Here is a 27,304-nt window from a genome sequence, read left to right on the forward strand (position 1 = left end):
AGACAGAGGCGTCTGTTAATAAGAGGAGCCACAGCAGACCAGCACGGCCAGCTTGTTTACCCAGGGTTCCTCAATCAGGGGTGCGAGTAGCGTTTCCATGCCACTGCTGGCCCGGCATTCCAAACCCAGGGTCACTAGCGGGGGAAACGAGTACGACTAAACATCCTCTCTGATCCTCTGTCTGAATGACATAACATAATCATCCTCTCCTAACAGACTCAAGTTATTTTGAGAAATAACAAAGGCTCCGGACTGGGGGAAGATTTGTTAACCATAACAAACACATGCTGGGGAAACACGAGGGAATACGGGTTAAATTTATGAAGCTCATCAAGAGAAAACAAAGAGGCTTCACTAAATCGCTGGCTCTGGGGGTGAGCAGAAATCTGGGCACAATTACCCTGAGCTTAGAGTAAGGGATGCTGGACTCAGTGTTGGGGAGTAGTGAACTACATTTAGTTCAAATGTAATTACATTTTACAGTAGCATGGTGGTAGTTGAACTATATTCAAATATTGGTAGTGTTGCCATGTAGTGGTGTTGCTAACTATTGGAACGACAACTTTTTTTTAGCAAAAATAAAATGTGTGTGAAGTAGGCAAGAATGCCCTTTATTTTTCAGCATCAGACCTGCCCAATTCTCACGTGAAACACTATGTGCCCAATTCTTACCTGTTATGTTTAATAGGCTAAATGACACATTCTGTTATATTATGACTCCAGAGTGATCTGTTCTTGCAATTTGTAGTTGACATTTCAGATTTAGATAGAAATGTAAGTAAGTACTTTTTCTAAGTTACTTCAGTTAAGTAAGCTATATTTTTCTTAATGGTAGCTGTTGTGTAGCCTAAATTCTTCCAGGATTAAGTAATTGGTAACTTGGATAACTACATTTTCAGAGTAGCTTCCCCAACACTGGCTGGACTGAAGGATGTACGGTATGGTGCATATAAGGTATGACACAGATTCATCATAGCATAAGCATTACCTTCTACCCCTGTAAAAAGCATTTCCATGTGTCCGTTCCTAATGATCACAGTAACCGCCTAGGGTCTTCTCTTCAAGCGGTTATCACCATCTCTGCTCCTGAGAGGGATGCTCAGACTAGGGTCTTCTCTTCAAGCGGTTATCACCATCTCTGCTCCAGAGAGGGATGCTCAGACTAGGGTCTTCTCTTCAAGTGGTTATCACCATCTCTGCTCCAGAGAGGGATGCTCAGACTAGGGTCTTCTCTTCAAGCGGTTATCACCATCTCTGCTCCAGAGAGGGATGCTCAGACTAGGGTCTTCTCTTCAAGCGGTTATCACCATCTCTGCTCCAGAGAGGGATGCTCAAACTAGAGGTCGACCGATTTTCCAACGCCGATTCCGATACCGATTATTGGAGGACCAAAAAAGCCGATACCGATTAATCGGACGATTTTATTTATTTATTTATTTGTAATGACAATTACAACAATACTGAATTAACACTTATTTTAACTTAATATAAAAAAATCAATAAAATCAATTTAGCCTCAAATAAATAATGAAACATGTTCCATTTGGTTTAAATAATGCAAAAACAAAGTGTTGGAGAAGAAAGTAATATGTGCCATGTAAAAATGTGTGCCATGTTAAATGTGTGCCATGTAAAAAAGCTAACGTTTAAGTTCCTTGCTCAGAACATGAGAACATATGAAAGTTGGTGGTTCCTTTTAACATGAGACTTCAATATTCCAAGGTAAGAGGTTTTAGGTTGTAGTTAATATAGTATTTATAGGACTATTTCTCTCTATACTATTTGTATTTCATATACCTTTGACTATTGGATGTTCTTATAGGCACTATTGTATTGCCAGTGTAACAGTATAGCTTCCGTCCCTCTCCTCACCCCTACCTGGGCTCGAAACAGGAACACATCGACAACAGCCACACTCGAAGCATCATTACCAATTGCTCCACAAAAGCTGCGGCCCTTGCAGCGCAAGGGGAATAACTACTCCAAATCTAAAAGCGAGTGACGTTTGAAACAGTATTAGCGCACACCCAGCTAACTAGCTAGCCATTTCACATTGGTTACACCAGCCATTAGGCTGATAGGCTTGAAGTCATAAACAGCGCTGTGCTTGCGAAGAGCTGCTGGCAAAATGCACGAAAGTGCTGTTTGAATGAATGATTACGGGCCTGCTGCTGCTCAGTCAGACTGCTCTATCAAATCAGACTTAAACATAATAACACACAGAAATACGAGCCTTTGCTCATTAATATGATCGAATCCAGAAGCTATCATTTCGAAAACAAAACGTTTATTATTTCAGTGAAATACGGAACCGTTCGGTATTTTATCTAACGGGTGGCATCCCTAAGTCTAAATATTCTTGTTACATTGCACAACCTTCAATGTATGTCATAATTACGTAAAATTCTGGCAAATTAGTTCGCAATGAGCCAGGCAGCCCAAACTGTTGCATATACCCTGACTCTGCGTGCAATGAACGCAAGACAAATGACAATTTCACCTGGTTAATATTGCCTGCTAAACTGGATTAGTAGTTATAACTAGTGATTATGATTGATTGGTTTTTATAAGTTAAGTTTAAATGCTAGCTAGCAATTTACCTTGGCTTCTACTGCATTCGCGTAACAGGCAGGCTACTCGTGGAGTGCAATGGTTAGAGCGTTGGACTAGTTAACTGTGCGGTTGCAAGATTGGAACCCCTGAGCTGACAAGGTGAAAATCTGTCGTTCTGCCCCTGAACAAGGCAGTTAACCCACCGTTCCTAGACCGTCATTGAAAATAATAATGTGTTCTTAACTGACTTGCCTAGTTAAATAAAGGTATACATTTTTGTTGTTGTTTGTTTTTAATTTAAAATAAAATAAAATAAAATAAATACTCGGAAATCAGCGCCCAAAAATACCGATTTCCGATTGTTATGAAAACTTGAAACCGGCCCTAATTAAATCGGCCATTCCGATTAATCGGTCAACCTCTAGCTCAGACACTATCCAACAATACTTTCCAATTAATATTACCTAGAGATGAAGAATCAAGGAACAACAGGCTTCAGAGGTCCGTCTCCAAACTTTTGTCAGACAATTCCAGGATCAGGATTCCATAGCTGGACATAGGGTCCTTAGATTAATCCCAGCATGGTAGTTGCCAGTCTATGTGTTGCTCTCCCCATCTGAATCTCAACCTTAATCAGAAGCAAACTAACCAGGATCAGATGACATGGGCACAAACACCACTCATGTCTAACCAGACAACACCAGGCTCCTCTGGCATTTAGGTGGTGCTAAATTAGATCTGTTTGGGTAAAGTGACCTGTTGGTCTACTGCTTAAAGTTTGCTTAAAGTTTCCTTTTCTACAGAATAAATACAAGATCAGGGAGAATTGCAGGATAAAATCTGAATGGAAATGCTCCTTTAAGGAACTTCATAGAGGAAAAATCAGTAGTGGAAGCCATTTTAAAGGAGCATAAGGATTTCAAAAATAAATGCTGACACTGATCAAAACTTAAGACCGCAATCTGGGCTGACACAGGAAACGATAAAAACCCAAATCAATCCCATCTGTTTGAAAACCTGGTTCTGTTTCAGTCTGAGCTTGGTGAATGTTTTAGGAGCACCTCTCCCTCTGCTTCTGTCCCGCTCTCTCCCTCTCTTTGAGCTTTAAGACAGTGGTATTGACCATAACTCTTCTCCTGGCAGCTCTTTTGATGGATGTCCGGACGCCAGGCTAGAAGGCCGTATCAGCGTTCCCATGAGCCACTGGGGTGAGACACAAGGCTGAGGCCAGGAGTGCACTGGGAATGCAACAGCTGACCTGACATTTCACCCTCTTTCTCTCTGTGTGTGTGTGTGTGTGTGTGTGTGTGTGTGTGTGTGTGAGAAACAGAAGAGATATAGCTAAAGAAAGAGCACAATAACCCCTTTCTTCTCTTCATCCCCTTCATGTCCTGTGATGTCTAAGTGATGTGATTCCCCATCTGACCACTACTAATCACCAGCTCAAATCTAACCACCAGACCTGGAGCCCATAGAGCCTGATTACAAAGCCTGGTTTCCTTCCATCTGGACTGAAATACAGCTTTCCTACTCTAATGTCCTGGAGCAGTGTTCTACACTGTTGTGTGGGAAATGAGAGATTCTGCACCACTGGTTGCCAACTACAATCTGGGCCTATTTCAAACACGCACACACTGGCACCAAGGGAGCGAAAGAGGGGACAGCAGCGCTGATGACCTTTGCTCCATCTCCAGAGATTCTCACTGAACAACCAGCGAGCTCCTGGTCCCATCATCCCTTTTTCACACAAGGGCTTTCATGATTTGTCATGCTATTATTGACCTGCAGGGGGGGCGGGGGGTGAGCAAGAGATTGAGATGTGAGCACCATGTACGTACCAGAGCACAGAGCAGGTCGACGGACTCCAGCACCAGCTCCTGGTGTCCGATGCGGGCCACACCCAGCTCCTCCAGGTCCTGATGGGAGATCTTCAGGAGCTGCTCCCCGCTGATCTTCTCCCGCTCAAAGTTAGGCACATACTGCTGCAAGCTGTCATCCAAGCCTGAACACAAAGTGGGGGAAGGAGAGAACGAGTGTCAGTACCTTGAGACAAAGAGCACCGATAAGAAATACCTTTGTGATAACATGAAATAACAGTAAAAGCTGTGTTTTTTTTAATGCAGGCCTCTAACATTGAGTGATACAGAGGCCTACCCAGAGTAGAGACGCAGCACATGAATCTCCTTAAAGATGCAACAGGATTCGTGGAAGTCGGTCTCCACCTGTCTTGACACAAGCCCAGTTCTAATAACGGACCTGACACCTGACGACATAGGGGCGGCTGTGTAGTACACAGACCAATAGCAGAGAGAGAGAGACAAACAGGTGCATCAGATCTAGCCCCAAGATAAACACGCCATAAACAGAAGAGCGGTTAAACTGCTCCTAACTCTTTTGGGACAGTTGAACAATGGGCGGCTCTTTGTCCAATTACAGTTGGGGGATGTCTCTTAGCTGTTTTTTAAACCCCCACACTGTTGGATGAGTTTATCACAATAGCAGCCACTCTGCCCACTCAAGGAAAGGCAATTTGTTCTACATTACACTCACACCTACTAAGGGCTCAGCTGGATGAATTGGTCCAATGCAATTTTTATATTTTATAGCCCCATTAGCAGAAGTCTGTGGGTAACACGCAGTGCTTTCGACAAGACAACTGCAAAAAAAAAAGTCTCCCAAGAGAGCCAAACACAAATGCTTCTTGTTCACAATAAACCATTTGGGGGGTGGGGAGTAAACACCATCTAGTCCATCAATGAGGGCACAGTGAGGGGGCAGCTGCAGAGCTATGGCCCTGAGCCCTGGCCCTCTGAATGGCCCGTCAGCTGCACAACCCCCCTGATCCTGACAGATGTACATATACACACAGACGTGCTGTGAGTATGGCCATCCAAAACCCATCCATTTCTCCGTTGACAAGTATTCAAGGAAAGAGCTTTGGTTTCGTACATTCTTTCCAGTCTAAACTGCAGCCATAATAACAACACTCCATATATGAATACACTATGAGCATTATGTGTATGCAGATGGGGGTATGTTCTGTGGTAAGGAGCCTTCTTTAGAAATGGTACCTCATTTTCACACCTGTGTGGCATTCAATGTGTGTGTGTGGTGTGCTGCGGCAACGTGTGTGTGTGTGTCAGCGTGGTGAATGGCTTAGTGCTGCAGGATATCTAGTTGCAGATACCAGAGCAGACTGTTAATTCGTCTGGCCTGCAGAGCAGAGAGCCAGGGGCTCCCAGGACACACCACAGAGACTGTTGTGCCAATCATATGTCTACTGGGTTGCAACAAGAGTAGCATACGTTGCGGTGACTGTCCCCTTCACACACACACACACACACACACACACACACACCTACATTCAAACCCACCAACATGGAACAGCCAAGTCTTTCACAAAATACTACAAATCTGCAGAAGAATCTAACAGTCCATTAACTGTGCTTTTTACGTTGAAGTTATTTTTTAACGACCTCTTATAAAACCTCAAAACGCTAGAAAGTCTGCAAGGCTTCTGCAGTGAAATCAACAAAAGACATCAAACTGCTCAACTATAACCCATAACGCAACCAGTCAAGTTCACTTACTGTCTAAACATTTTTCACATTCCTGGCTTGAGAATTCCCAGGGCAGACTTTATGCAATTTGGGCTTAATCCCTAAAATGGACTGAGTTTTGGCAGCACAGAGGGAGCTCACTTCAAAAGGCCCAGTGGAGGAGAGTATGAGAGAGACCCAGTGAGCGCTGTGTGGCGGAGGGGGACTGAACGCAGCCCAACACAAACACAGCCTCAGCCTCTGACTGGGCCAGCTGCTGGTAATGGGATTAAAGAGAAACAAAAGAATGGAAACACAGGGCTAAGGTTTCTCCTTCCTGCATTACCCTCGGCGTGTTAAGAAGGCATTTCCTGTGGAATGATGCCATCCTTCTGCGGAATCTCTCTACGGATGAGTTAAGGGGAGAGGGGAAGGAAAACTAAGTTTGGGCTACTAGGCCTGCTCTGACTGTGGCAGTTTTCCTTCTCATAATTAATCAACTCTGAGATTAACTTCTCCTGAACAGCCTACAGGCTTATTACAAAGCTTTGGGTAGACAAACAAAACATCTTCCCAAAACAGAACTTCCCTTCCACCCTCAATACCTATATAAATTGCTTCATTCGTTTAAGTGTTTTTTTTACACCTCCCCAAATCCGTCTCCAAGAGCAATGCCCTGACTTTGGAATTCTGGGTCAGATCACCTGATCAACCTGACTAGGCCGGCGATCTAATTCGGAGAGTTTGAACAAAAGCTGCCACTTCAAAACAGCCTGTGTGTGTGTGTGTGTGTGTGTGTGTGTGTGTGTGTGTGTGTGTGTGTGTGTGTGTGGGTCCCCTCGATGGGACTAATTGAGAGGATCCCGCTGGGGAGAGAGTGGGAAACATGGGTATCCCCAGTAAGACTGCATTATCCCAATAGGTATACAAGTCGAAGTGCATTTATTCCATAGGAACCACAGGCTACATTTGCTCCCAGAGTCTTAAGGGACAATACCATGATCTTTCTGGCCCGTACTCTTGCCACATCCAGAAGAAAAGACGCAACTTCTCACATAGACCTGATAAAAGTATATAGAGCGTAGACCAATGGCTACAGGGTGTGTGAGAAACTATTAACGTCCATTAAGGACATAAAAACAAGTGAGGGAGGTGGATGTCACACTATAGTGAATTGATGAAGGGGGTGGAAGTGGGAGAATTTGTGAAAGCTCTTCAAAAAGGCCAAACCAGGCTTAAAACATTTTAACGCCATCCTGAAAACAGAATTTAACACGCACTTAAATGCCAAAGCTGAGATGAAGTGTGAAGAAACATGCAGAAACACAAAAGACAAATTCTGTCTCACAAAAATGTTATGCATTAACCCAGGCTTCTCCTCATTTGAACATCAGTAGAAAATGGAGCTTATGTTCTGTGTGTGTGTGAGTAATAGTGACATTAGTGAGTCCAGCGGAGACTGAACAATCCAATTGAGTAAATGGTCCAGCATAAACATGTGTTTTCAATGTAACATATTAGGAGGAAGTTCCGTTGCAAAGCACTTTGAGTGATCGATTTTCACAATATAGGGGATGATTAGTAAACCTCGACGACCCCCCCCCCCCCCCCCCCCTCCCCTCCGATTGACCGATTTTACTGTGTTGAAAAGGGAGGTGCTTTCTTTGAGCATGATATGCCGGCATAGGGGTGGAGGGGCAAGACCATGCAGGATCTTAAAGACAAGGCTTACATACTGTTAAAAGCTATCCAGACTAAATCAATTATGTTTCTAAATGATATGACAATGGTGGTCACTGTTTGGTTTGTTATCAAAAATCTTAAGCGTTTGTTTGTAGAGTGATTCAATTGGTTTCAGAATAGTAGCTCCTGCTTGTGACCAGTATGTGAGGAAACATCTGATGTGAGAAGATCATAGCATGCATATATAGTTTGGCGGCCTCCAGAAGAAGGAAAGGTCTTCTAAACCTAAAGTTGGATAATCCAAACTTGACCATGTTCACCACCTTCACATGTTTCTTAAATGTCAAGTTGGAGTCCAAAATGACACCAAGATACCTGAAGTTAAAGACACAACTTTCAGATTCTCCCCATTAAGAAGAACAGCTCATTGGGAAGAATCAAAGGATTTCTTAGAGAAGAAAAACATAAACAGTCTTGTCGATATTTAAATGCATGCAAGAATTGGTCATCCATTTAGAAACATGTATCATAGCTTCAGTTAACAACTAGTTGTCTATTTTCTGAGTGTAAATACAGAACTGTATCGTCTGCATACTGCACATGTTACATTGGGGGCCTAATATTGACCCTTGTGGGACCCCAATGTTATAGCAAAGAGAGTCCGACTGAGTGTCTCCCCAAACAAACGCTTTGACTTCAGTTTCTCAGATAGGAATACATCCAACTAATGACTTCATTAAAAAGGGAGGATAGTTTGGATAGGAGGACCTCATGATTCACAGTATCAAAGGCCTTTTTAAGATCCAAAAAGACTGCGCCGACTTCACCACCTATGTCCAGTTGAGATTGAATTCACTCCAGAAAATAGCAATTGGCTGTTTCGGTAGAATGGTTAGATCTGAATCCAAATTGTATTTGATGGATGGCGTTGCCCTGAATGAGGTGATCAGCCAGATGTTCAACCACCCATATTTCCGCTACTTTCGATAGCACTGGAAGAATGCTTATATGTTTTCCACCAGTGTTGGGTTACCAGATTTTAAAAACAGGCATCACTGCAGCAGACTTCCAAGCACCCATATTTGATGGACAGACTAACTATATGTACAGTAGCCTCGGTTTTTCTAATGACGGTCTTGCCTGGTTCTCCAACTACTTTTCAGACAGAGTTCAGTGTGTCAAATCGGAGGGCATGTTGTCCAGTCCTCTGGCAGTCTATGGGGGTGCCACAGGGTTCAATTCTCGGGCCGACTCTTTTCTCTGTATATAGCAATGATGTTGCTCTTGCTGCGGGTGATTCCCTGATCCACCTCTACGCAGACGACACCATTCTGTATACTTTTGGCCCTTCCTTGGACACTGTGCTATCTAACCTCCAAACGGGCTTCAACGCCATACAACACTCCTTCCGTGGCCTCCAACTGCTCTTAAAACGCTAGTAAAACCAAATGCATGCTTTTCAGCCATTCGCTGCCTGCATCCGCACGCCCGACTAGCATCACCACCCTGGATGGTTCCGACCTAGAATATGTGGACATCTATAAGTACCTAGGTGTCTGGCTAGACTGTAAACTCTCCTTACAGACTCATATCAAACATATCCAAAATCAAATCTAGAATCGGCTTTCTATTTCGCAACAAAGCCTCCTTCACTCACGCAGCCAAACTTACCCTAGTAAAACTGACTATCCTACCGATCCTCGACTTCGGCGATGTCATCTACAAAATGGCTTCCAATACTCTACTCAGCAAACTGGATGCAGTTTATCACAGTGCCATCCACTTTGTTACTAAAGCACCTTATATCACCCACCACTGCGACCTGTATGCTCTAGTCGGCTGGCCCTCGCTACATATTCATCGCCAGACCCACTGGCTCCAGGTCATCTACAAGTCCATGCTAGGTAAAGCTCCGCCTTATCGCAGTTCACTGGTCACGATGGCAACACCCACCCGTAGCACGCGCTCCAGCAGGTGTATCTCACTGATCATCCCTAAAGCCAACACCTCATTTGGCCGCCTTTCCTTCCAGTTCTCTGCTGCCTGTGACTGGAACGAATTGCAAAAATCGTTGAAGTTGGAGACTTTTATCTCCCTCACCAACTTTAAACATCTGCTATCTGAGCAGCTAACTATCCTCTGCAGCTGTACATAGTCCATCGGTAAATAGCCCACCCAATTTACCTACCTCATCCCCATACTGTTTTTATTTATTTACTTTTTCTGCTCTTTTGCACACCAGTATCTCTACCTGCACATGACCATCTGATCATTTATCACTCCAGTGTTAATCTGCTAAAATTGTAATTATTCGCCTACCTCCTCATGCCTTTTGCACACAATGTATATAGACTCCTTTTTTTCTACGGTGTTACTGACTTGTTTATTGTTTACTCCATGTGTAACTCTGTGTTGCTGTCTGTTCACACTGCTTTATCTTGGCCAGGTCGCAGTTGTAAATGAGAACTTGTTCTCAACTAGCCTACCTGGTTAAATAAAAGGTGAAATATATATTTTTAAATATACAATAGGGGCAATCAGAGAATGTGTCCCTCTTCAGGAATAGTGTCTAGATCAAATACATATTGTTCTATAGCTCCTGAAGAAGCTAATAATACTGTCCCCTACTGATGCTGAGATTTCAGGAGTTCTGAATATTGGTTTATTGTTATCTATGGGAGTCAGAACTGTGGTCTTGGTTGAAAATCTTTGCACCAGTTCCCTGACAAAGCCAACAAAATACATTTTTTAAAAGATGGTGGATATAAAAATCGGAGTCTTGAATTAGTATCCCTTAACTCAAGTTGTTTTTGGTACTTTTCAGCTCCTTTCCCTGTTAGTTGAGGTTTCCCACATCACTTTGCCATTTCCAATTGCTTCATTGATCACTAAGAAAGAACTCTGGCTTTTTTATATTCCTTTTACCACCTTATTTCTCAGTGCTGTAAATATACGTCTGTCATCATTCTGACCATACTTCAGTGCTTTTTTCAAGGAAAGATCACGTTCTCTCATCTGCCTCCAGAGGTCCCCGTTGAGCCATGCTAGAGAAGTTTCCCGTCTTGGCTTTCGTTGAAATTTCCTTGTCAATAGCTGATAGAAATGTTCTGTATGCAGACTCTGGGTTTTCATTGCTTAACAGATCAGACCAGTCAATTTGACTTATAGCTGCATCGCAGTTACTCTGCTCACCTTTCGGGATTTTTTTTATCGTACTGTTGCACATTAATATGGTTATTTTCTCTTGAAAAGCCATGTTAGTGACAGAGGTAATGCTCACATACACATAATGTTCTTCTCTGAAACAGTTCAAATCAAATCACATGCGCCGAATACGACAAGTGTTCACCTTGACCTAGACCTTACCGTGAAATGCTTACTTACAAGCCCTCAACTCTTTCTTAAACTACTGTACTGTTGGTGAAGAAAATATTTACCAAATACACTAAAATAAAAAATAAAACAAAATAGCAACAACGAGGTTATATACACAGGGGGTCCTGCAAGTTTTGTTTTCGCAGTTTATATTGAAGTCGCCCATGAAGATGGATCTCCTTCTTATGATAATACAGGTTACTCAAATATAGATTATTTCAAATCATTCATGTTCCACCATTCATCAACGATTTCGAGTATGTGGACACCTGGTCGTCGAACATCTCATTCCAAAATCATGAATATGGAGTTGGTTCCCCCTTTGCTGCTATCACTCTTCTGGGAAGGCTTACCACTAGATGTTGGAACATTGCTGTGGGGACTTGTTTCCATTCAGCCACAAGAGCATTAGTGAGGTCGGGCACTGATGTTGGGCAATTAGGCCTGTCTCGTAGTCAGCATTCCAATTCATTCCAAAGTTGTTCAATGGGGTTGAGGTCAGGGCTCTATGCAGGCCAGTCAAGTTCTTCCACACCAATCAACAAACCATTTCTATATGGACCTCGCTTTGTGCACGGGGGCATTGTCATGCTGAAACAGGAAAGGGCCTTCCCCAAGCTGTTGCCACGAAGTTGGAAGAACAGAATCGTCTGGGATGTCATTGTATGCTGTAGCATTAAGATTTCCCTTCACTGGAACTAAGGAGCCTAGCCCGAACCACAAAAAACAAACCCAGACCATTATTCCTCCTCCACCAAACTTTACAGTTGGTACTATGCATTGGGGCAGGTAGCATTCTACTGGCATCCACCAAACCGAGATTCGTCCGTCAGACTGCCCTATGGTGAAGCGTGATTCATCACTCCAGAGAACACGCTTGCACCACTCCAGAGTCCAATGGCGGCGAGCTTTACACCACTCCAGTCGACTCTTGGCATTGGGCATGATCTTAGGCTTGTGTGCAGCTACTCAGCCATGGAAACCCATTTCATGAAGCTCCCGACGAATTGTTATTGTGCTGACGTTGCTTCCAGAGGCAGTTTGGAACTCATTTGTGAGTGTTGCAACCGAGGACAGACAATTTTAACAGTACCGGGTGGTCCGTTCTGTGAGCTTGTGTGGCCTACCACTTTGCGGCTAAGTCGTTGGTGCTCGTAGAGATTTCCAATTCATAATAACAGCACTTAGTTGACCTGGGCAGTTCTAGCAGGGCAGAAATTTGATGAAATTACTTGTTGGAAAGGTGGCATCATATGACAGTGCCACATTGAAAGTCACTGAGCTCTTCATTCTACTGCCAATGTTTGTTTATGGAGATTGCATGGCTGTGTGTTCGATATTATACACCTGTCAGCAGCGGGTGTGGCTGAAATTGCCTAATACACTAATTTGAAGGTGTCCAAATACTTTTGTGTATGTACAGTTGAAGTCGGAAGTTTACATACATTTAAACTCAGTTTCACAATTCCTGACATTTAATCCTAGAAAAAATTCCCTGTCTTAGGTCAGTTAGGATCACCACTTTATTTTAAGAATGTGAAATGTCAGAATAATAGTAGAGATAATGATTTATTTCAGCTTTTAATTCTTTCATCACATTCCCAGTGGGTCAGAAGTTTACATACATTCAATTAGTATTTGGTAGCATTGCCTTTAAATTGTTTAACGAGGGTAAAACATTTTGGGTAGCCTTCCACAATAAGTTGGGTGAATTTTGGCCCATTCCTCCTGACACAGCTGGTGTAACTAAGTCAGGTTTGTAGGCCTCCTTGCTAAGACATGCTTTTTCAGTTCTGCTCACAAATTTTCTAGCTTAAATATATCCACGTAATTTTCCTCTCTCATGATGCCATCTATTTTGTGAAGTGCACCAGTCCCTCCTGCAGCAAAGCACCTCCACAACATGATGCTGCCACCCCTGTGCTTCACGGTTGGGATGGTGTTCTTGGGGTTGTACTCATCCTTCTTCCTCCAAACACGGCGAGTGGAGTTTAGACCAAAAAGCCTTATTTTTGTCTCATCAGACCACATAACCTTCTCCCATTCCTCCTCTGGATCATCCAGATGGTCATTGGCAAACTTCAGACGGGCCTTAACATGCGCTTGAGCAGGGGGACCTTGCGTGCGCTGCAGGATTTTAATCCATGACGGCGTACTGTGTTACTAATGGTTTTCCTTGAGACTGTGGTCCCAGCTCTCTTCAGGTCATTGACCAGGTCCTGCCGTGTAGTTCTGGGCTGATCCCTCACCTTCCTCATGATCATTGATGCCCCACGAGGTGAGATCTTGCATGGAGCCCCAGACCGAGGGTGATTGACCGTCATCTTGAACTTCTTCCATTTTCTAATAATTGCACCAACAGTTGTTGCCTTCTCACCAAGCTGCTTGCCTATTGTCCTGTAACCCATCCCAGCCTTGTGCAGGGCTACAATTTTATCCCTAATGTTACACAGCTCTCTGGTCTTGGCCATTGTGGAGAGGTTAGAGTCTGTTTGATTGAGTGTGTGGACAGGTGTCTTTTATACAGGTAACGAGTTCAAACAGGTGCAGTTAATACAGGTAATGAGTGGAGAACAGGAGGGCTTCTTAAAGAAAAACTAACAGGTCTGTGAGAGCCGGAATTCTTACTGGTTGGTAGGCGATCAAATACTTATGTCATGCAATAAAATGCTAATTAATTACTTAAAAATCATACAATGTGATTCTGGATTTTTGTTTTAGATTCCGTCTCTCATAGTTGAAGTGTACCTATGATAAAGATTACAGACCTCTACATGCTTTGTAAGTAGGAAAACCTGCAAAATTGGCAGTGTATCAAATACTTGTTTTCCCAACTGTATGTATGTATGTATGTATGTATGTATGTATGTATGTATGTATGTATGTATGTACGTAGAACAGGTTATCAACACAACAGCTTTAGTCCAGATTTGACATACAGACATACAGGATTCTGGACAGCTGGGAAAGCAAAGATCCCAGAGCCAGAGGCTCCATTTGGACTGTAGAAACGGATCTGGCTCACACTGAAGGCCATGGAACTTCAGCCTACTTAAGGCTATAAGCACAGGTTTTTGGCAATGTAAACAGTGAGTTTCCTCTCGGCCTATAACGGACTGGCTAGTCCTGTGATAATCCTAACATTTCCTGGTTCACATCTGTACAGAAGCACTAATAACCACAGGTTTCCTCTCAGTTGCCAGAACATGACAGCCCAGGGAAAATCAAGGAATGACATTGGAAATGAAGTCGACAAAAAAAAGTGCCTCACAACATTGAATCAAGCTGGTATTATACTGCAAGACATTTAGAAGCAGATGTCATGTGTAAGGTAATTTACTATAGGCTACAATGAGAGCATTCTGAATACCTTAGTGTTTCCTTTTACAGAAGAACACGCAATCATGCAATTAGATAATCCAGGTCTTGTCCTTAAAGGCCCAGTGCAGTCAAAAACATGAATTCCCTGTGTTTTATATATTTCCACGAGGCTGGGATAATACTGTGAAATTGTGAAAATTATGATAATGCACTTTTAGTATTAAAGCTCTTTGAAAGGACCACCTGAAATTTCAGCCTGTTTTGGCAGGATGGATCTTTGGCCTGCTTGGTGATATCACCAGGAGGTAAAATAGTCCAATAAGAGTTCCAAACCTCTCTGCCAATAACACCTAGTTTTCCATTTTCTACTTCCCACTGAGACCACTCCCAGACAGTCCTAGCAAAATTCTTGCTTGAGAAATTGCTCTTTGCTAAGAAGCTATTTTAGTTTATTTTAACATTTTAATTGAAAACAAAATCACAGAAAGGCACTTAAGTGTTACCCAGAATAGTTTTTATATTGCAATAAAAGTGGCTGCATTGGACCTTTAGGTATCTTTGTTCTCTGAAGCAGACCTGCAGACTTTGATCAGATCACCGGTAAATCCTACATAATTGATTATGTGCTGCAGCTTTAGGATGACCTGCACATCAGTTCCTTCCAACAGTATACGAACACACTGGTACATGCATGTTCACACACCCCTCCCCCCTATCTCCTCTCAACACCAGTCTCACATCCGCCACCAGGCACAGTGTATAGACTCAAGCAGGCCTAGCTTGGGTTCTCAGGGGTTTGATTACATGGGTGAGAGCACTCTTTCACCTCCCACCGAAAGAAAAGGCCTGCCCTCCTCCTCTCCCCCCTGCCTCCCCTCTCTGTTTTCCCAGTGGGGGCTCTGGCCATCTGCCCCCTCCCATCCTATCTCTGGTCCTACCCTGCCAGGGCTGGACAGTGGGAAAGCTGCTAGGCATACAATAGCAGGGCCACTGTAACTCTCCATCTTCTTATTTAGCTCGGCAAACCTGTGGGGAATCGGAGGAATTCAGCCACTGTTCTCAGGAGTTCCTTTGTGGGAATTCCAGCACAAAGGCTGGGGGAAGCCTGGGCTGTAATTAGAAGAAGAGACAGGCTTTCCTCTGATGCATGACTTCCCATCACAGGAGCAAAACAAAGCCCATACAAAACACAGTGGCCACTGTGAAAGGGGCAGTTGTACAACAACAGTACCATCCCCACTGAGCAGCTAACCCCAACTGTGTATGTTGAGCTTCTTTAAACTATATCACTTTTTCCCCTAGTACTATAAGGAAAACGTGTGGATAGGACTGTCCAAGTTTACATTCTGACATCATGGACCATCCTGTTCACTGCCTAAACTTGTCCTGAATAGGCTTTTGGTGAGATTATCATCAGCTGATCTGTTGGTGTGTTTCTGTACGCTATTTGTGTTTGGTCCTTGACTTTAAAGTGTAATTTGCCATCAATGACTGATAAGGGAGCAGACATCACACTCCTGGCTTGTGTTAGGTGAGATTCTAGACCTGTGAATGTACTCGCTGTGTTCGGCATGTGAAAAAATAATAAACATCAACAGAACGATAGAACCAAGGGGAGAAAAGAGTGCCACAGGCACAGGAAACCTCCCTGACAGTTACTCCTGGCTAGTCTCCGAGCATGTCAGTCACCTCCAAGTTTCAACAGTACGCAAAATGGAAAGACCAGTTCTGGGTCGCCGAGTTTGTTCCTGTACTCCTATTAGGTCCTTTTTCACAGCTCTGGCTTCCCCTTCATGGGCTGGTGAACAACAATTAGAGGACATACACGGCAATGGGCAGTTCTGTGGACATTCTTATTCAGTGAGGTCTGGAGCTGTGCGTAATGCTGGTGGTTTTAGAACTACCTCTCACCTTCACATAAACATGCATCCCTCTGCAGCCAGCCACGCTGCTCATAAACCTTGCACAAACAACCGCTAAAGACAGTAACAAAAGAGCCACCAAAATGTCAGAAAACTGTTGCGCCACAACCCCACAACTTGTCTTTTTCCTGGCCCTCCATGCTCATATTGTTGCAGGTCTGTTTTTAACAATAGTCTTAGCGCAGCCAAAGTCTTTGTGCGACTAACACCTCCCAGAACTTGCCAGTCGCTTGAAAAACTGTTTTGACCATGTCAACAACTGCTCTCAGCCTCCACCATGCCAACAACTGCTCTCAGCCTCCACCATGCCAACAACTACTCTCAGCCTCAACCATGTCAACAACTACTCTCAGCCTCCACCATGTCAACAACTACTCTCAGCCTCCACCATGTCAACAACTACTCTCAGCCTCCACCATGTCAACAACTACTCTCAGCCTCCACCATGTCAACAACTACTCTCAGCCTCCATGTCAACAACTACTCTCAGCCTCCATGTCAACAACTACTCTCAGCCTCCATGTCAACAACTACTCTCAGCCTCCATGTCAACAACTACTCTCAGCCTCCATGTCAACAACTACTCTCAGCCTCCATGTCAACAACTACTCTCAGCCTCCATGTCAACAACTACTCTCAGCCTCCATGTCAACAACTACTCTCAGCCTCCATGTCAACAACTACTCTCAGCCTCCATGTCAACAACTACTCTCAGCCTCCATGTCAACAACTACTCTCAGCCTCCATGTCAACAACTACTCTCAGCCTCCATGTCAACAACTACTCTCAGCCTCCATGTCAACAACTACTCTCAGCCTCCATGTCAACAACTACTCTCAGCCTCCATGTCAACAACTACTCTCAGCCTCCATGTCAACAACTACTCTCAGCCTCCATGTCAACAACTACTCTGTCTCTACTATGTCAGCTTCTAAACCATTACTACATCCCTCCAAGCTAAACCATAATTGCAGTCTTTCTGAGGTTGTCCCTTCAGTCTTCACAGAGAGAGAAAACCGCCAGGCCTCATCCCAGCGAGGCAGAGGACACCTACACTAGGCCCAACCATAGGCTCATACTGTAGGATATGGCAAGGAGGTTTTCCTGACGATGAAACCTGACCAAGGAAGAACTCTTGACCCTACTCAGACAGCTAAAGAGTCTGCCTGTACAGTGAACTGAGAACAGTGGCCTCTTCTCTCCGTGTCTGGTGTATGATCATGGTGGCCTGGTATGCTGATTACAGGCTAGTGGAATAGCTCTGTCATGGAAGCCAACAGAAACCACAACAAAAACATGCAGGCTGGGGAGGGAGAAACGTGCACAGCTCATTTAGGTGGTTATTGACAAACCACATTTCTATGGGAACCGTATATGGTTCCGTCTCAAACAAAAGACACTTGTGAAGATATCAGCTGCCATTGATGAAACGGGGGAGGGGGAAGAGGGGAGAGAACGGACATCTTGTTTAGAAAGATTTACAGCCTACACACATCCAGGTCAGGGATAGAGAAGGGGGGGGGGGGGGGGGGGGGGGGGGCAGGGGGGAGACCATAAAGTCATCAGCACACACAGGACAGAAAACACCATGTCATTAAACACGAGTAAAAAGCAATATGCTGGAAATCAACACCACAATGACGGGCTGTATCACTTTCATTGAAATTTCACAGTCACCCAAATGCCCTCTTACTCAGATTATACACTGTACATTGGAACTGAAACGAACATTTGAATGTAATATGAGTCCCGACAGCTAGCGCTCAGATCCTTCGGAACAGAGGGAGATGAGTCGATCCCGTTCTCTGTGTGGGAGAGACTGATGGTGAGTCACCTTCAGTGGTATGCCATCTGTGAGTGACAGCGTGACCAGCCAGTGTGACACAAACAGGGCACAACGCAGACAGACATCCATATCACTGCCAGGCAGTGGCACAGCACACAGGCTCCTTCTCTGCCATGTTAATGACATGCCTGGGTCCAGTGGTGGGAAAAGTACCCAATTGTCATAATTGAGTAAAAGTAAAGATAACTTAATAGAAAATGATTCAAAAGTGAAAGTCACTCAGTAAAATACTACTTAGATCAGCCACCTAAGTATCATTTAAAAACAAAGCATTTGTGTTTAGCGAGACCGCCAGATCAGAGGCAGTAGGGATATTGGGCCATTTTCTGCCCTGCTAAGCATTCAATATGTAGAATGTAGTGAAGTAAAAGTACAAGTCAAAAATATAAATAGTTTAGTAAAGTACAGATGTCCCCCCCCAAAAAAATGACTTGTAAAGTACTTTCGTAAAACTACTTTATACCACTGCCGGGGTCTCACGCTCTCTCTCTGACACACAACGTGTTTCTAGATCTCTTATGATGCATGTGAGTGACACACAAACAGATAGGAAGAACTCCCACAAATCCTGAATGATCGACCAGTTCCTTCTGGCAGTGGAACAGTAACACGGCAATAATCTTCTTTTTTTTAACCACAAAAACACACCCTTTTCATTTCCAGGTGTGCTTCTCTTGTTTGAACCTTTCTTCGCACCTGTTCCATGTCTCTCAACACTATCATGACAGAACAAAAATGATTAACAGATTATTGTAAATTAAATCCACCGAAATTCTTTGTCAATGTAAATTTACTGAACAGAGAAGTCTGCTCACCTCCTCGATTACCTACTTCAGCAGAGAATGCACAGGAGTATCCTTTTGGGTGCTAGCACGGAAGTGTTTGAAATCCTCCATACCCCCCTTTGAATCAGCTGTTTTCTCTGAGGAAAAAGCATCCACATATTTAAAAATGATACGCTACTTATCCTTTCATCTATAAAAATGTCTTGCGCATCTAGTTCAATTTGCTTTTATAACTTTAAACATTTCTTTTGGGATTCCACCCCATTAATGATAATTTGCCTGATGACGTGAGAGTCATTTCAATCAAGAGCATTTGTTTCTACGTTTCCTGCCCTTAGCTCTTTCATTACCTCTGACCTTTTTCAAAAGTAGGCGTTGAGAGGACGGAGGAGAGAGGTGATACGAGTCGAGCAAAACCAATTGAGATTTTCTCTTTGTCCGAGTCAGGCCGCACCCCTACCCTTCCTGTTTAAACAAATGCAGGTGCTGCTGAGTAGCTAAATATTATAGTTCGACCATTCAAAACACACCTCAATTCTTTTGTAGTGCCCATTCAGCGTAGGTTGACAAGGAAAAGTGTGTTGTTTGAAATTCAAGGGCTTAGTACTTCTGTTTGGGGAGAGGATTAGTATGAATTTGACATGATATTAGCAGTTGAATTCATCAGATAATAGAACACAGCAGGCCATTCGGCACCGCTGCAAATACCCACACAGAACATGACACAGCACTAACAAGTACTCTATGAAGGAGCAGACCTCTGGAAAAGCAAATGTGCCAGTGAATTCTTCCAAGATATTGGTGGAAAACTAGGTTGATTGTCATTCCATGAAAGCCCAGTCCCTGGAGGGTAAAGGGGAACCCTGGCGAAAGGAACTAAAGACAAAGCCTTTAAAGCATGTGTCAGTTTTTCCCCTTAAGAGGTATGACTTCAAATGGGAGGTATTTTGAATATTTCTCTGTGAAATTTTCACAACTCTCCTTTAACTACAAAACAAAAAAAAGGTGACTCCTAGTCATCCATGTTGTGACTCCTACATCCATGTTGCCTTATCTACCCCTTGTTAGTGATGTCATAAAACTGTAACACACACACACACACACACACACACACGACTTGTAATTAACCAAAAAGACAGTGGGATTTCCCAAGGGTCCACCAGGTGTTTTTCATTTCCTGGTTGAAGCCCGCCAAAACCTCCCTCATCCATCCATTTCTCTCACCACCCTGCTTGCCATGGCCGTAGGGCCACAGTAAGGAGAGCCACACCAGGGAGCCCAGGGACTCAAAGAACTGCTAGAGGAATGTGGAAAAAGAAAGCGGGTCCATCACAGCTGCTTTGTACATCAGGACATTTGAATGTAGGGAGTCAACAAGAGGTGGCTGATCTAAAGAGGCAATTACAGTGTATAAACATCTCTAGCTAGATATGGATGCTTGCCAACACTTAGAGTACATTGACAGACCTGAATGGATGGAAAGAAGCACATTCTGAATGAAAAGAAGCACACACCAATTCTAGTTATAGGATTGTGTTGGACCACTGAAATGGTAATATTATCCTTGAGACAGGAGATATCAGTAGTCTGAGGGCTAACATATCAGTTAAACTATAAAAGGCAGACATTACTAGGGCTGTCTTCGACACAAAAAAAAAAAACTTGGCAGACGAAGAGTCGTCTGTCATTTCGACAAGTCGATTGGTCAAAATGTTTAAACATGTATTTTCCATATGTAGACACATTCTGTTTTTTTTAATCAAATCAACTATTTTCAATGAGCTTGTCTGATGCTTTAAGCACACGGGTTGATTAAATAATTAGGACAAACACTTGACTAGAGGTAGTACGACAAGCAATTGATTTGATTGTGCCGGGCCGGGCTCAGACTTGCTGCGCTGTGTTTAAAAACGACAGTGAGTGACTGTGACTAGCACCCATCGTCTCCCTCTCCTCCCAGCTGCAGCGACCACCACACATCAACAGTGTGTATAGTGTTGTCTCCCTCTCCTCCCTGCTGCAGCAAACCACCACACATCAACAGTGTGTATAGTGTTGTCTCCCTCTCCTCCCTGCTGCAGCGACCACCACACATGAACAGTGTGTATAGTGTTGTCTCCCTCTCCTCCCTGCTGCAGCAAACCACCACACATGAACAGTGTGTATAGTGTTGTCTCCCTCTCCTCCCTGCTGCAGCGACCACCACACATGAACAGTGTGTATAGTGTTGTCTCCCTCTCCTCCCTGCTGCAGCGACCACCACACATCAACAGTGTGTATAGTGTTGTCTCCCTCTCCTCCCTGCTGCAGCGACCACCACACATGAACAGTGTGTATAGTGTTGTCTCCCTCTCCTCCCTGCTGCAGCGACCACCACACATGAACAGTGTGTATAGTGTTGTCTCCCTCTCCTCCCTGCTGCAGCGACCACCACACATGAACAGTGTGTATAGTGTTGTCTCCCTCTCCTCCCTGTTGCAGCGACCACCACACATCAACAGTGTGTATAGTGTTGTCTCCCTCTCCTCCCTGTTGCAGCGACCACCACACAGCAACAGTGTGTATAGTGTTGTCTCCCTCTCCTCCCTGCTGCAGCGACCACCACACATCAACAGTGTGTACAGGGCTGTCCGTGTTGCTGAAGCTGCAACATAATTACAGCCATTTCTGACTATAAAGTTGTTACTGAAATCCCTCATTTGTTTAGGAAAAACATTCCCTATTCCCTCAACCCTAGCTCTCTTTATGCATCGCATGCACATGGCCAATATGGCCTGGCATGTCAATCACATCAATAAATTGGTTATAACAAACTCTGAACACCATAACGGAAAAATGGATGCAGAGGACGTGACAAATAAACTCGAAAACTGAGGAAGGTTTAGGCTACTGGTTGCTCATGAGGTAAAAGGGGAAGTCGGATGTGTGGAATTGTTCTCAACACCAATATAATGGTTAACTGTGCCATTATGCACGTCGCAACATGGTCTAGGAAAAGGCGCCAATTCAACAGCGCACCGATGTGTTTCTGAACCGCAGACAGCGACCACTATCCAACGCGGGAGAAAGCTCATTTGTTATAAAATAATATTATTTTTATTAGTGTTGCACCATTGGTCCTATGTAATATAACCATAAACACTTTCAGTAGCACATGTGCCATCCCCACGGCCTTCACAATAGATTAGTCCACTCAGACAGGCACAAAATCAGACCGGTCTTGTACACCATGAGATAGATATGTATCTATTATTTTTTGGGGCTACTGCTCGACTAAAGAAATCTCGGTCGAGCAACCACCTTTCGACCAGTCAACTAAATGGGTGCAGCCCTAGACATTACTAGGGTTGCAAAGGTCGGAATTCTTCCGGAAATTTTTAATGGGAAGTTAAGCCCTGGAATTTTGCTTAAATTCATTTAAAAAAGTTAGCTTATAACAGTGAACCTTTTTTGTGGTATACACGTAAGGCAATTCTAGGTATTGAGGAATATTTTGTTTAAACTATCCCCAATTCAATGGAATTACAACCCTCTGCATGCACAGTGCATTCTTCCATCACATGTGCAGTGCACTCTTCCATCACATGTACAGCTGATTCTCAAGATCTCGCACACTAATGAGATGCTATTGATGCTACATGCTTTCTAGTAAGTTTTGATTACAATACTGGGTGGGGTGAATATATTTTATGTGACATAATTTTCTGTTAACTTGTAAATAGTAGCCTACAGCAAAGAGTGTTTAAATAATTTCTAACTTGTTAATTTCTGCTAGTTAGCTTTTGCTACCATGTGGGTTTTTAAGCTTGCTTGAGCCTGCTAACTGAGGAGTGTTAATTCACCTGTTTCCATACACGTTTCATTTTCAAACATTTATTTTACAAAGGAGTTGTTTAATCTAACTGCTTAACTATTTATCTGTTCATGGAATTGTATTTTTATTGCTCATTTTTTCCCCAAATCTTTTCAGGAAAATGCCACGGCCACTATCTGACGTGTGGATACATTTCACTGCAGCTAATGTAGAAGGAAAAGCTGTGTACATTTGCAAATACTGTGCCAAATCATATGTGAAGAATGCAACAAAGATGCAGAATCATCTGGCCATGTGCATAAAGCTCACAACAAGCAACCTCTGATAAAAGTCCCTTTACTTCTATTTGAGGTGACACCTTATCGATAGCAACAGCTCACGGTCCTCCTGAAATCAGATTTTTTTTTGACAATGGAGGAACGTAGTCAGAGAAATGCTGATGAGTGTCTTGCTCTAGCTGTGTATGCAACTGGTTCCAGTCTGATGCTCACAGGCAATGTGTATTGGAAGAGATTTCTGAATGTTTATCACCCAGCATACACCCCTCCAACATGCTGTATCTACTCATTTGCTGGATGCAGAGTTCAACAGAGTTCAAGTGAAGGTCAAGCAAACCATAGAGAAAGCAGACTGTGTTGCAATCATCTCTGATGGGTGGTCGAAGGTTGTGGGCAAGGAAAAATTAACTACATCATCGCCACCCCTCAACCAGTATTTTACAAGAGCACAGACACAAGGGACAACAGACACACCGGTCTCTACATTGCAGATGAGCTGAAGGCAGTCAATGACCTTGGCCCACAGAAGGTATTTGCACTGGTGACAGACAATGCTGCCAACATGAAGGCTGCTTGGTCTAAAGTGGAGGAGTCCTACCCTCACATCACACCCATTGGCTGTGCTGCTCATGCATTGAATCTGCTCCTCAAGGACATCATGGCACTGAAAACAATGGATACACTCTGCAAGAGAGCCAAGGAAATGCTTAGGTATGTGAATGATCATCAAGTTTTATCAGCAATCTACATCACCAAGCAAAGTGAGAAGAATAGGAGCACCACATTGAAGCTGCCCAGCAACACCTGTTGGGTGGTGTTGTCATCATGTTTGACAGTCTCCTGGAGGGGAAGGTGTCTTTCCAAGAAATGGCCATATCACAGTCTGCCGATATGGACAGCCCCATCAAGAGTATCCTCCTGGATGATGTATTTTGGGCGAGAGTGGTAAGCAGCCTGAAACTCCTGAAACCTATAGCAGTAGACATTGCACAGATTGAGGGAGACAATGCCATCCTGTCTGATGTTCAGACTCTGCTTGCAGATGTAAGAGAAGAAATCAGTACTACCCTGACCACTTCACTGTTGCTCCAAGCAGAGGAAACTGCAATTCTGAAATGCATCAAAAAGTGTGAAGACTCCTGCCTGAAGCCCAAACACACCGCGGCATACATGTTGGACCCCAATTATGCTGGCAAGAGCATCCTGTCTGGTGCAGAGATCAACAAGGCCTATGGTGTCATCACTATCGTGTCTCGCCACCTTGGCCTGGATGAGGGTAAGGTTCTTGGCAGTCTGGCGAAGTACACTTCCAAGCAAGGGCTTTGGGATGGAGATGAGATATGTTGTCACCACTGCCATATTGCATCAGCCACCAGGTGGAAGGGACTTTGTGGATCTGAGGCACTTTCCCTTGATGCCTCAATCCTCCAAATCCCACCAACATCAGCCGCCTCAAAGCACATTGGGGATCATTCAATATTCCCTTTTGTTGTTGTTCAGTGAAATCATCCCATGTGATGAGTCAACTCATTTAAAGTTAAATTCATAACAAAAAATTATAATTCTATTGGAAGGATTTAATCATTTGCAATTATGTCTACTGATGATAAAGGTAAAATGTTTATGTTTCTGTCTCCATATGATATGGTAAATATATCCAATGAAAATAAACATCTACATTTAAATGGTATGAATATTAAATTTGCATATATTTTCATTAATTCCCATGGAAAGTTTCCACCTCTGAATATTCCCCAAAATATGCAACCCTAGACATTACATGTGTTAATGTCAGCAGTGGGGATAGCCAACATGAGGAATGCAATCTCTTGGGACAGCCTGTGGTTGGTAGAATGTAGACTTGCCTAGACATGTTCTCAACATGCGGTCTCACATATCATACAGTATATATGACCATCTAGGCATACTTGAGAGCCACAAAATATTGCTCAATTCCCAGTATACAACATATGTTAATTTGGTTGTAGCATGAGAGCGCTTAGGATAAATGAGCGAACAATAACAGTGTGAGGGGGAGTGAGAGGACTTGGACTTGTATGTGTATATGCAGTGTGTTCTTTACCGAGAGAGGCTGAGCAGTCATTCTGGCTCAGGCATGTAAATCCTCTAGAAGCAACTGGTGGGGCAAGTGCATAAAAGGACATTCATGCGTGTTTTCACTGCTGATTCACTGAGGCAGTAGTTTGGTTCAGTAGCAGAAAGCCAGCCCAACACATTCCTGTCATATCCAGTGACTGTTATAGCATAGCTGACTCCATAATGCTTTGGTATTACCAGCAACACCACTGTAGTTTGCACTTCCTGCCCTTATCGAACAGGCCTATTTGTCACTGATGGCTTATTTGTTGTCACTGTGCATAACACAAAACACAATTAACAGACATTCTATTGTGAGGTCAAAATTAAATACCAACCATTTCAGTTGTTTACAACACTATGTTAAGTCTAGAAATATCCCTCAGATGATTCCGAAGTTGAGGTACACCATCTTTCGCTCTCAAGCGCACACACAAACAACTCTCTGCATGGGCAGTCAACCACTATGCTGCAGTGACCCGTGTGTGCCCTGTGCAGTGCCACCTCAGGTTGCAGTTCTTTTCAGTCCCCAAGTGTTAAGCTCTGTGTGTGTTTGAGGCCAATACTCTTAGGGCAGACTGGGGCCAAACCTCTAGCAGCACTGCTAAACTCAGATGATCTGGGAGATTTGCGATGCACATGAAACGCAAACTGCCGCTGCCCAGTTTCCAGAGCATCATAAAATGAATGTTGGTGGATCATGCAAATGTCAACGGATTCTGGTTTACAGTTTGCAACCTTTATTCAACCTCAGAGAATATTGTGCACATTCTAATAAATGATTAAATCCTTGGCCTAACCACCAACTCACCCAATCCAACACTGTTGCACACAACTAGGACAAAGGAGAAATATTAACGATGTATTAAGAAGTCCCCATATGGTGAGCTCTTACCGGCCAGGTTAAACACATGGGCCCGTGAGGAACAAGACAGGCAGGGCGCAACCATCGTCATCACTTTCAAGCCCCTATCCCCCGGTGAAAATCCTCTTACACAGCTTCCCAGAGGTCTAAAAACCCTTCCCACTAGGAAGTCCCACAGAACTCTCTAGATCAATAATGCTGCTCTAAAGAGAGAATGACAGGATGACTAGAAATTGGTTAGTGACAGAGGACATGGTTTTATCTGAATGATTTCCATGGAAAAACCTGCCTCTTTCATTCTATGAACGGGACACTAGTAGGGTGGAGGGGAGTTCCGTGGCGCTAAGACCAGTTCAGGTGACATGAACACCTGCCTCTCTGCTGGCTGTGTACACAGTCGATGCAGGTTATCATAGGGGATTAATAAAGCCTTCATTGTGAGGACTGTTCAAACATGTACCAGCGTGCGGGAGGAGAGAGAAGTGCATTCTCACGTGTAGTAGAGAGACGCATGGCTTAATAAGGGTCAACACTACGTGGCGACACGATTATTGCCTGATAAGGATCATGAGAAGGCCTCGGACATGCTCTATAAGCAACGGCACTGGGCATGAGAGTGCACTGCATACATAGCCTCGAAAAAGGTATTGCAGCACCCCCCACCCCTAAACATCTTCTTGCGGCTATGGTACACTCATAGCGCATGCACAATCCAGTACACACATGCTAATCACCGGATTTGGCATGCCAATGCACACTCTTTACTTTTGACATTTCCATCCTATTACCTCATTGGGACAGATGTAGGCCACTAGATCAACCACTTGCTAATCGTGGCCCATTGCTTAAAAATAAACCTGTCGCTACATTTCCCTCACCAATTACAACAGTCTGCATGCAAGAGGAGTTGCGATTGGAGTATTTTGTTGTCAAATTATGAAGACCTTGGAACATATCGTTACTGTAACAATATACTGCTGATATTTATCTTAAAACTACAGTCAGCAGACAGTAATGTGAGTTTTGCCACACAAACTATGAATGCCTATTCTTACTCACCAACTTGAACAGTATGTGTAAATTTACATATTCAGAATGCCTGAACAAACTTGACACAATTTCCCATGTAAGTAGGAGGTAGGGTGAAAAAAATGTATTGAGTTGAAAGTGTGAAACTACTCAGCTGAATTTTGAACTAAACATTCTCAGAATATCATTAGCTCACC

General features: G+C 43.6%; 1 protein-coding gene across 2 annotated transcripts in view; it reads right to left on the minus strand.

Moving 5' to 3' along the window:
• The window catches only part of LOC110505405 (connector enhancer of kinase suppressor of ras 3), a 56,051-nt gene that overhangs the window by 24,905 nt on the left and 3,842 nt on the right, over positions 1–27,304 (minus strand). For both annotated transcript variants that reach the window (XM_036962811.1, XM_036962812.1), the window contains exon 2: positions 4,392–4,555. In XM_036962811.1, the coding sequence (XP_036818706.1) occupies positions 4,392–4,555 (164 nt within the window). The remainder of the gene's footprint in view (positions 1–4,391; positions 4,556–27,304) is intronic.

Source organism: Oncorhynchus mykiss, chromosome 25, assembly GCF_013265735.2.
Source record: "Oncorhynchus mykiss isolate Arlee chromosome 25, USDA_OmykA_1.1, whole genome shotgun sequence".
Taxonomy (NCBI): Eukaryota; Metazoa; Chordata; class Actinopteri; order Salmoniformes; family Salmonidae; genus Oncorhynchus; species Oncorhynchus mykiss.